This window comes from Carcharodon carcharias, chromosome 19, assembly GCF_017639515.1.
Source record: "Carcharodon carcharias isolate sCarCar2 chromosome 19, sCarCar2.pri, whole genome shotgun sequence".
Taxonomy (NCBI): domain Eukaryota; kingdom Metazoa; phylum Chordata; class Chondrichthyes; order Lamniformes; family Lamnidae; genus Carcharodon; species Carcharodon carcharias.
In genome coordinates this window covers 31,616,612-31,628,663 of record NC_054485.1, presented here as the reverse complement: position 1 = coordinate 31,628,663, position 12,052 = coordinate 31,616,612, and the positions used below count along the sequence as shown (strand labels likewise).

General features: G+C 39.0%; 1 protein-coding gene across 2 annotated transcripts in view; it reads right to left on the bottom strand.

Annotated features, from left to right (window-relative positions):
* The window catches only part of LOC121291906 (claspin), a 37,698-nt gene extending 25,646 nt beyond the window's left edge, over positions 1–12,052 (bottom strand). The window contains exons 1-7 of one of the 2 annotated variants that reach the window (XM_041213563.1): positions 11,817–12,052; positions 7,376–7,481; positions 5,447–5,934; positions 5,097–5,264; positions 3,499–3,579; positions 1,386–1,467; positions 64–172 (exon numbers count right to left, since the gene is read on the bottom strand). In XM_041213563.1, the coding sequence (XP_041069497.1) occupies positions 64–172; positions 1,386–1,467; positions 3,499–3,579; positions 5,097–5,264; positions 5,447–5,934; positions 7,376–7,481; positions 11,817–11,849 (1,067 nt within the window). In that variant the 5' untranslated portion in view covers positions 11,850–12,052. The remainder of the gene's footprint in view (positions 1–63; positions 173–1,385; positions 1,468–3,498; positions 3,580–5,096; positions 5,265–5,446; positions 5,935–7,375; positions 7,482–11,816) is intronic. The other variant, XM_041213564.1, reaches the window with a different exon arrangement.

Below are 12,052 nucleotides of genomic sequence, written 5' to 3'. Positions count from 1 at the left end.
GGAGTTTTACTCTATATGTGCAAGTTACCATACAAAAAGATGCCTCTAAAAATGCTCTCTTACTTGAGCAAGGACATGGCACTTCCTTGGCAAGCTGGTCGTGGTCGTTTCTTGAAGAAGTCATGAATAGTTTTTGGTTGTGGCAGATGATACGGTAGAGATAAATTTGCCTCTGAGAAAAGACGTGCACAATGTTACTACAGGGCTTTTCAACAACTGGCCTTCCAGGTCAAAATTGAGAGTGTTGTTGCATGGTGGGGCAATAGTTGGGTCTTTCCCCACCACTTCTCCCATTCCACACCACAGCCACTTCTTTGAAAGGAAATCGAGCCCATTTTGCTCTCTCCTGCTCTCAAAGCCTCTCATTCCAGGATGCCACCCTCTCCATTACCCGGAAGGCTGTTTAGTACATAATCAAAATAGGAGGTGCTGTTCGAGCTTACATTGAGCTTTATTGGAGAAGTGTAGGAGGCTAAGGACAGAACAGTCAGAGCGCAGAATAAGGCAGAAATTAAGGTGACAAGTGACCGGAAGCTCAGGATCATGCTTGCAGACTGAAAGAAGCATTCCACAAAGCAGTCACTAAATCTGTGTTTGGCAATCCTAACAAAGAGACTGTGTTAGTTAACAGTGTATACGGCACACTAAATTGAAAATACAAATAAATTACTGGTTCACCTGAAGATGTGTTTGGGGCCCTGGACAGTGGGAGGGGTGAAGATAAAATGACAGATGCTGCATCTCCTAAATGTGCATAGGAGGATGTCATGGGAAGGGCAATGGGCTTTAAAGATGGTTGAAAAGTGGACCACGTGGAGGGAATGGTCCCGAACCTCCAAGTTTTTGCTCCTCTCCTCCTTTTAAAACTTTGCCTTGTAAGCTATTATTCTTCCTTCTAAAACACATCACCTCATTTTTCTGCTCTAAAATTTCAGCTTACATTTGGAGAAGGGTAGGAGGCTAAGGACAGAGCAGTCAGAGTGCCAAATAAGGCAGAAATTAAGGTGACAAAATCTGCCAATTTTGATATGGTATCCCAATACCAGAGCAGAGATCAAGAGCGAGAGGAGGAAAAAAAAATTAAGCACCGACTTCTGGGTGACACCACATTTTAATCACTTAAGCCTTAAAAACATCCATTCACCATTATAGGTTTATACTTTATAACCATCTTCAGATCCATACTGTTATACCCACTTGAATACCGTTTCCTTAAATTTGCAGTACTCCTTAACTAATGCCTTTTGATTTTCTGTGTGCATATTACAAATGTAATTCCTTTATCGAGACTCATTTCTCATCTAGTCGCTAAAACAGAGCAACAGGAAGTAACAAGAGGAAACATATGTACAAGTAGAAGTTAATTCAGACTCTTTAAACCTCACCTCGCATCAATCGCTGAGTTTCACTGTGAATCTGACGGATTGCCTCTTTACTCTGTTTAGCTGCCTTCCTCTCTGTACGTACCTTTAAGGATAGAAAGCAATAAGAATGGCATCAGGTAGAGGGGCATGTAACCTGAGACATTAAACAATTGGAATATAATATTCAAAAGTAACCATAAAAATGTTTATTTTTGAATACTGGTTACCAGAAGGAATTTGCACTGGATGCAGCATACCTCCAGGGATCCCTTAACCTCATTCTTAATAACTGGTTTTATCTATACTCAGCTTGGGTTTTAAAGCAATAATAGAGGTTTGAAATTTCATTTGAATCAAGAAAAATTGTCCAAGATAAAAAAAGACATGCCTAAATTCTGAAAACATACTTGATAGCGATGTGCAATATTAAACTTTGAGCACCAATCACAATGTGCAGCATTGCATTTTGTCAATTACCCAACACTGGAATAAGATTGGTTAGTGGTAAGAGTATCTCAATTGTAGTTAAACATCACCAGAACTCTGACAAATCAAATAATGACACAAACCACTATTATAAGGCAAGTACATTTCATAAATTTGTGACTTCCTATACATAGGTATTCACGATTGGTGATGACATGGCCACTGCAACTTCAGTATCTGCCTGACAGCATAACATTGCATTTTCAGTGTAACTTCACAAGTCACCTCCGTAGGAGAGAAATATTGCATTTCAAGTCATAACTATATTTTTGACCAATTTTGAGTTGTGACTGGTGACCTCAATTTTACATTACTGTAAGCTCAGGATTTGGGTTAAGCATGTATCCATGTTTTAAAAAGCAGAAGTTATAGCACAGAAATAGGCCTTTTGGCCCAGCTGGTCAATGCCAGTGTTTATGCTCCAAACAAGTGTCTTCTCAAGAGCACAAGAAATAGGAGAAGACAATTTCTCGTCTTCTGACCCGATGGGCTTGCTCCCCCATTCAATACAATCATGGCTGATCTTGGGCTTCAACTCTACATTCCTAGTCACTCTCCAGATCCCGCTAATCCAAGAGACCAAAACTCTGCCTAAACCAGCCTTAAAGGTATTCAATGATGGAACTTCCACAACCTCTTGGGTAGAGAATCCCAAGATTCACATCCTTTTGAGTGAATTAATTGCTCATTATCTCAGTCCTAAATGACTGGCCCCTTATACTGATACTGCACTCGTGTTTTAGGTTCCCAGACTAGCTGAAACAATCTCTCAGCATTTACCCTATCAAGCCCTTTCAGAATCTTGTATGTTTCAAAAAGACAGCCTTTCATTCTTCTAAATGCTAGAGAATATAGGCCCAAGCTATGAATTGCTGATTAAATTCAGGAGGATTGATTGGTTTAAGTTATAAATACAACATCCACGTAAAGTTCAGGAGCTTCTAGCTGAGCAAATGAATAAGTCATTTCAAATGCCTGTATAAAAGAGTGTATTGAGCAAGGGACACTATAGACTTGCCCCATTGGAGTTTAACTTCATATTATACTCACTAATAGTTTTCCAAATGTATATCCATTAATTTTTATTTTAATTGTAAAATATGAACCAATTCAAGATAGGGGTAATTAGCCATAGTCCATGAGAGACCATAGGCATCTCTGTTAGAGAGATAGAAGTGGTTATATAGCTCAAGGGGCGCCATTCCATATCAAGCTTGGGGCAAGGCAAAGAAGCAGGCACCCATGAACTACCACAGGTGAGCATAAAACAATATAGCATTGTGCTTAATCCAGTAACAGGATTACTGCAAACAATCTTAACCAAAACAACTCTTCAAAAGGGCAGATTGGTAAAAATAGTGTGTAGATAGTAATGAACATGGTCTGCTTACTTTTATAAAAATCCAACAAGTTTCTGGAATTTTTTTTTAAAGAAAAGGATTTTAAGAATACAAGCTTGTAAATCTCTGATTTTTTAAACGGTGCAAATGAAAGTAGAACGACAGAATACATCAAAAATATTATTCAGTGACTAACATAACTTTGCTGAAAGGGTCTTTTCCTAGAACATGACATATTGCATACAATTTTTAATTTTAAAGTGATGTGACAAAGGATCAATATTAAGTTAATCTTAGCCAAATATCACCTTTTTCTCTTCTAATGGCATCAAAGCCTCCTCGCAGTCATAATCCTGGAGATTTTCAGTAGATGGAACCAGTATTGTACTCTAAAATCATAAATAAATGCAACTGAGAAAATACTGCAGCAACTGTACATGTAAGCAAACTCAATATGATTAAATGTCTAAGTACTGCTTTGAAATATTTTAGAATTAAAGAAACAGGATCGATGGAATACAAAAGTCTTCACAATAAAGTAATAATAAAAGGTGAGATATTTACTAAGTCAATCATACATTATGTTTTATTCCCTGTGATATATTGCATAGGTGATGGGAAAATCAGCCAAAGTTCCTACTTTTGGGCTGGGATTTTCTGGCCCCGTTGTGGGTGGGACACGCTGCGGGTGAGGAGGTGCCCCAGCCAGAAGTCCATTGACTTCCGACAGGCCCAGAAGGTCGCAGCGGCGGGCGGGTGTGGAAAATCTGGCCGTTGATCTCTATCCAATGTGTCCTGCTAGAAAGTGCACATACATGGACACTGACATGGTGGTAAGGTAGGCATTATGAGTGAGTTTTAACATTTAATTTTAATTCGAGTTCACACCGTGATTGCTGATCAAAGGACAAAAATTGTAACACTTTTAATATAAAACTTCCCAAGGCCCTTCACAGAACCATTATAAAACAAAGCATGACACACAGTCACAAAAAAGGAGATATTAGGTCAGATGAGCAAAGGCTTGGGCAAAGAGGAATGTCGTAAGGAGAAAAGCGAGATAGAGAGCAACAGGTGTCAAGGGGGTTTCCAGAGTTTGGGGCCTAGTCGACTGATGGCCTGGTCATCAATGATAAAACAATTAAAATTGGGAGTCCACAAAAAACCAGAATTAGAGAAGCGCAGATATCTCAGATGGTTGTGGAGTTGAAGGAGATTACAAAGAAAGAGAGGGACAAGGCCGTGGAGAGATTTGAAAATAAGGATGAATATTTTAAAATCAAGATATTGACCTACATGGGTTCCAGGTCAAGCAGTGTGCACAGGAGTGAAAAGGCAAAGCATGCAGGTCTAAAATGATATTTGTTGCATTAATACAAGTAACAGAATTTCTTGCACCTTGAACAGTTGTGGCTAACCTGAATAGCTGAAATTTTGTCGTGATTCAGAGCAGCCAAATACTACTGTTCTGGTAAATGTAATGCGTTAATGGTTAAGCTTTACATGCCTATATAACATGCACACAATTTGGCGATTTAAATTTATACAAGTTGTATTCTCCCCACTGCCTTAAGTTTATGCTTGACGAACAGATGTACATTCACAAACCCATTCCCACACAATGAAATGAACCATTGTAACCTGAGGTTTACATTACTCGTCCAAATTTTCATGGAATTTCCTAGTCTGGGTCTCTCTCTTCCTCTACTTCCACCATCACCCAAACCAAGATCTAGATAGTTTAACCAGGTAAGAATACGCAGCAAAGGGCAGAGGGACATAGATGGTAAAATCTAGACAGTAGTAGGGCTGCTTGTGCCTGTGTAACAGCAACAGTGCACAAGTCTGGCAAAAATATTTCTATTTGTGGAGTGAAACAAATTAAAAAGATTCAACTTGCACTCACTTTGGATTGCTTTGCTTTATTTTTCACTGCTGCTCGTATGGCATCCAATGACAACTCCTCTTCCTCTGTGCCAAGTTCATGTTCATCATCCACTTCCGTCTCAAACAGGTCACTGTTGTTTAGCAGACAGCCACTGTCATCTGCTAGCTTGAATTCTGTGGACTCTTCCTGAACAGAAGAGTTAAAGAAGTTCAGAGAAATTAACAAAAGGGATTAACGCAATTACTACTACATACTATCTTCAGAGCGCTGGAGTAAATAAGACTTAAGAGATCTCAAAACGTCAAATGGCTTAGGCAGTCAAGTCTAAGCTGTTTTAAAGCACCCTGTTAGATATATATTTTCCACACCTGTTTTTCCTGTTTCTTCTTTTTTCTCTTCAGTTTCTCAACCACTTCAAGTTTCTTCTGTGCTTTCTCTCGCTGTCTCTGGGATCTGTCCTTTCGATTTTCTCGTTCCTTGCGATACTTTGAACATTTTGATTTTTCTTGGCTAAGTGAAGAGCTATCTGAACCAAAGCTTTTGTGGTGGGTTTCTGTGGTGGACGGTTTTTCAATTTCACTGCCAATAAAATTGGATTTTAATAGCCTTGTTTGGTCTTTGCTGTTGAGAACTTCCAAGTCACTTTCATCACTATCCAATGTCGCTCTCCGAACACGTCGTAATTTTTTGCTCTTATCTACAGCATTAATGTTCAAGTTTTGCTCCTCATTCTCACTCTCATCATTTGATTTTAAATTGCTGATTTTGTTCACATTGCTTGCTTCCCCATCACTATCACTCTCCTGTACAGGTTTTTTTGTTGTTTTCTTACAAGTAAAAATTTCCTCTTCTGAATCTGGAAGGAAACAAAAAATGATTGATTCACTTCAATTTTGATATATTGCACTGTAAATTTGTCTGAAGTACTCCCAATTTTTTATTTATTACACGGAGTTGGATATCAACTTCATTGAATTCATACTGTCACAGAAATATAAATATAGAAATTTTAGGTTGATTTATTTGCTACTCAACTAGGGAACAGTTTAAAAGATAGCATACTACAGAAGCACATTGCCATAGCATGAACACACTACAGCTGGGACACTGGGGAGGAAAAAAAAGTGCCATCTGAATGTTGGTGTATTATTCAACTGAAGTTTGTCACACCATATCCTCAATTACAGAGTAACACGACCATATGCCAGAACACAAGCAACCTGCTGAATTGAAGCAGTTTTTTTCTTTAAAACTTGTTAAACTTCAGAAACATGTTTTCATCACTCATTGTCACTGGCTTGCATCCAGGAAGTATAACACATCTCCAGTACCAACTACTATTGATTCAAGCTATACAAAACTTGAACACAAATGGTCCAATGGCATAATACCAATGTTAAAGTTTACGTTCTGAGATTTAAAAGTCGAAAACAATCATAGAATCATTTAGCACAGGAGAAGGCCATTCAGCCCATTGTGCCTATGAAAGTTGTTTAATTTAATCCCATACCCAGGCTTTCTTCTCCAAACCTTGTAAATCCTCTTCAAGCATATGCCCAACTGACTTTTGGAAGATACTATGGAATTTGCGTCTACCACTCTTTCAGTAGAGCATTTCAGATCCTCCTATATTATTTCTTTATCAGTTTTTGCTAATGATTTTAAATATATGGCTTGCCAAATGAAACAGTTTCTCTATACTTATATCAAAATGCCTAAATTTTGAATATTAGATCTTCTGTAATCCAAGGAGAACAATTATACTTCTCCACAGAATTCAAGTTGCTCATCCTGGGTATCATCCTTGTCAACATTCTCTGTATCCTCTGCAAGGTTCTAACATCATCCCTGGAATATGGTACCCAGATTTTTACTTGATACTCCAGCCGGGCCTAACCGGTGACTCATAAAGGTTTATTATGGCTTCCTTATGTTTCTAGTCAATGTACCTATTTATGAAGCCAAGGATCCCTTAGGCTTTTTTAACTGCTTTATCAACTTCATTCAACCATTTCTGTTACAAAATTCCTACAAAATCCTAGAAAATTCCTAGAGATTTAAATGGAAGCAGGATGTACTGCCTTCCACCACCTGATAAGTTGGGGATTATTTTTAAATTAATGCAAAAGCAGTTAACTTAGATCAGTAAAATACTGACATCTGAAACATTCAAAATTGGCACACAGAGGAGTTTTTGACGAAGCACTCCAGACAATAATCGGATTTGATGATATTGAGAATGAACTACTGGTGGCTTTGCAAGCTGATAATCAGATCACACAGGAGGGAACACAAACCTCTGTCAGAGTGGCATACTTCTTCGTTCAAACGCGGGGAGACCATTCCACAACTTCCCTTGCCGCTGTCACTATCACTGTCATTTGTTTTCTCCTCAAAAGTTAACTGGAAAGAAAATACAAAAACATGTGCTGTTTTGGTCACAGCTCATTAGGTACAAAATTGGAATATTGAGGGAATTCGATTAAAATCAAAGCTGGAAGGGAAGACAGCAATTAGATGCAGCACACGTTATAACCATTGACTTCCACTTTGGGCACAAATTCAGGCCAGAGTATAAGGACAAAGGTTTCCTCCACCTGATGGTGGCCATATTCATTTGAGAAATAAATTTGAACGGTCTTAATCAAGCAGGTTCACCAAACAAATTACACTGGATTTACAGCTCAGGAACAGGCTACTTGGCCCAACTGGTCCATGCCAATGTTTATGTTCCACATCAGCCTCCTTACATCAACTTGATCTAACCCCATCAGTATATCCTTCTATTGCTTTCTCGCTCATGTGGTTCTTTAGCATCCCCTTAAAACGATACCGCATTGAGCAATTGATGTAAATAGAGATGCATTTTAAAGTGGATGCTAATACTTCCTTGAAAAGCTTTCCTTTAAATTCCTCATTGAATTTAATATTGATAATCATAAACTATGCTCAAAGACTGGAAACTGAACCATTTATTGTATCAAGCCCCTTCATGATATTACATCATCCTTCAGTCTCCTCTTTTCTAGAAGGGTCCCAGCCTACTGATCTTTCCTGACCTCACAATCATCCATGTAAATCTTTATTGCACCTTCTCCAGTGTCTGGGTCTTTTAACAAACACACATTCAGATACCTGACTGGATTAAAATACCTGTGCATCAATCTTCAGCTTTCTTCGAAGTGGGAATCCCAAGGGGAAAACTGGCTAAATATAACATTCCCTATGTTGACATAGAAAATAGCAGGAGTAGGCCGGTCGGCCCTTCAAGCCTGATCCGCTATTCATTAAGATCATGGCTGATCATCCAACTCAATAGCCCGCTCCCGCTTTCTCCCCATACCCTTTGATCCTTTTCCTCCAAGAGCTATATCTAACTCCTTCTTTGAAAATCAAAAAATTAAAACTAAAATGAACAAGTATCACTATTTAAGCATGGAACCTCAATTCCCAGAAGGGTCTTCTAAAACTCAGCACAAAAGTTGACTGTTTTCAACAGGCTTCATAGGAATTCCTACATACTCAATATTAAGTGGGTGCATTCCACTTCACCTATTGTTTAGTAGAATTGTCTGCTAACCTTGATGGAAGAGTACTTCGGCCAAGGATTGTTTCATTACTTTTGAAATCTATCGCTCATATTTGTGAATCATAGTTTTGGGGTAAGTTGTTCAATAACAAGCCAAATAATAATGAAATACTGAGTTAGAAGCAAGTTGATTAATATCCTATTTATAGTCAATTTCACCTCCATAACATTTTGCAAGAAAAGAATTTCCATTGCCGGGCTAAGGATTCATTTTATTTTTGGCAGTCCTGACATGGAATTAATTTGCTGATGACAATTACAAATTGATCGTTCCAAACTGCTTGTGGATGAATAATGAATGGCCAGAATTGATTTTGTACCAATATGCACAGATATGAACCTACATTCTACACACTAGTAAACCATAATAATCCAGGATATTTTCTAAAACATATAATTTCTTGTGTTCCCTTCACTTGGAGCACCTATTATAGCCTAGCAAATAAATAAATGAGAAAACAGCTATAATACAGGATGTAGGTTCACAAAATATGTAAAAGCTGCCGCAAAAACTGTACACCTGTTGAAATGCAACTGTAGTACTGGACTAAGCCCAGTATTTTTCAGATAAATAACAGCAATCCATTTTACTAATGCAATTCAATAATACTAGGAAGACAGGCTCACAGAATTATGATGATGCAGGAGGCTATTCGGCCCATCGTGTCTGCAATAACTCTCCGAACAAGCATTTTGACTGAGTGCCATTCTCCTGCCTTTTCCCTGTAACCCTGTGCACTATATTTCTGTTCAAATAACCATCCAATGCCCTCTTGAATGCTTTGATTGAACTTGCCTCCACCACACTTCCAGGCAGTGCATTCCAGACCCGAACCACTCGCTATATGAAAAAGATTTTTCTCATATCGCATTTTCTTCTTTTGCAAATCACTTTAAATCTCGTTCCTGGTCCTTTTATGAGTGAGAACAGTTTTTCCCTACCTACTTTATCCAGCCCCCTCATGATTGTGAACACCTCTATCAGATCTCCTTAGCCTTCTACAAGACCAATGATTAATTGTTGCATGTGCTAACATGAAAATAGAAAGCTATTTTAATACTGCATTTTGCACATGTGTGGAAGTTTACAATGGAGACACACACCTGCAATTGCACATGGAAAATTAAATCAAACCTTCTAACCCAGTTTGGAAAGAACAGTATTGGTATTGTAAATAGACTTGCAGATGCTGTCCAGGGATTAGGAGCGCTAAGTGCTTGATTCAAAATCTCTAGAGTCCACAAAAACATCAACTCAAAGTAACATCATTCCAGAACCCATTTAAGTCCTCATCTTCTCCTTACCTAATATTCACATTATACCACAGACCACTGGATAACAAGTTTAATTAAGAAAGCTAGCATATCAGACTCAGATCTAGGATACTAAATCTGGGACTCTGCAGATCTGGCTCAGTACAATAAAGCCTTGGGCTTTATCGATGGCCCATTGATAAATCATTGTTTGGTGTGGTTGTAAGCCATAGACTCAAGTTTGATACTGATCAGAATTGTCAAACAGGTTAGTGGTGAGAGAAAAATCAAAACTCAATCACAAACACAGACTCTGACCGCTCCAGTCAGGAATTCTTGGGACCAAGCCACTTCTGGATTTCAGAATTTCCAGGATTATAGAATGATGTTAGAATGTCTAATCACAAGTGTGTGAATCAAAAGACACCATACATATTTACCTGAGGCATAAAACAGATCAAACATTATAAAGCAGTAATAAAAACAAGTTTACTTAATGTAACTCTCCAAGTTGAACAGCCCACCGAGTCATTTGGCTCAGATTTACATACAAAGGACAGCCACCATAATGCACTGGTTTGGGGAACCTGTGGAATCCAACCGCACATCAGCTCCCACCCATGAGAACATAAGAAACAGGAGGAGTTGGGAACAAGCGCCATCGAACCTGCTCTGCCATTCAATAAGATCCTGACTGAACTTCTACATCAACTCCACTTTCCCACCATATCCCTGGGTTCCTCAAAAGTCTAAAAATCTGTTGATCTCAGCCTTTAACATACACAAAATATGAACAGCCCTCTGGGGTAGAGAATTCCAAAGGTTTACAAACTCCCGAGTGAAGTTCCTGTTCATCTCTGTTTTAAATGGCCAACCCCTTAACCCTGAGACTACAACCCCTGGTTCTTGACTCTCCAGCCATGGAAACAACCTTTCAACAACTACTCAGTCAAGTCCTTTAAGAATTTAAAGTTTCAATGAGAACATCTCTCATTGTTCTAAACTCCAGATATTATAGACCCATTTTAATCAATGAGAGAAGTAAACAGTTCATGGAGCACAACTTGAGGAGGTTTAAAAATGCACCTGATTACAGAAATAGAAATGTATAATAGTTTTCTAGCCAATATATTTAAGCATCATGCTTGCAAAATAATAAGCTTTATGTTGCAACTCTATTTTCTAGAAGTGACGAAAATGTGTAAAAGGAATGAAACTTTACATATCTTTGAGATCTTTACATATTCTTATATTAAATCAGTGAAAATTTAAGGTTTCCAAAATTGTGCGACAAAAATAGAACAAATGAAAAAGGTTCACATAACAAACGGCAGTAAGTAATGTCACCAATATTGGGCGGTGGCTTGACTGGGAGGGAAACTAAGGTAAAAAAGTGAGTATATGCTGCACCAATTACCAGTTTAGGGAGTGAACCGCCATCTGCCATCCTTACATCATAAGCATCATCTTGTGTTAACCTAATCAATCCCCGCCAAAAAAAAATTGCGCATAATCGAGAACAAACACAGAGCAAGGGAAACAAGGCGGTCTGCAGCTACTGACAGAGCATAGAAACGGGGGCAGCTATTCAGTACATGATGGAAGACTTTTAACTGCAGCAACTGACATAGTTAAACCCCCAAAGGAGAAAGAACCCCCCCCCCCACCATCAGCTGACAGGCTTGAAAATGCCAACAGCCACCCAGGCTTCAATTCTATAAGTTTCAGGAGGGGGGAAGCGGGCCGATCCGACAGACAAAAGACCCGAGAAGCGTCACCTGGGGGAACAATCCCCAGTGGATCCCAGTCAGCCCAGACTGAGAGCCGGGGCCCCCGCCTGCGCGCCAAGTCGAATCCCGAGCCAGCCCCGCTCGCCGCCTCCATTTTGCTCTTACCTCCGTACGCGGTTGCGTCTCCGACACAGACATAGCGGAGTAATTAATGGAAAACACTTGAAAAAGAGATTTTTTTTTTAAATGGCGTCAGTTCTGAAGTGTCGTTGGTGTCAGAAACTCAGAGTTTTATAAAAAAAAATCACTTCATTCCAACCATTAAAGATGAAGCAGCTCCACTGGTCAGCAGCGGGAAACCAACAAGCTCTCCAAATTCGACCTCCCCGCTCAGCGCACGC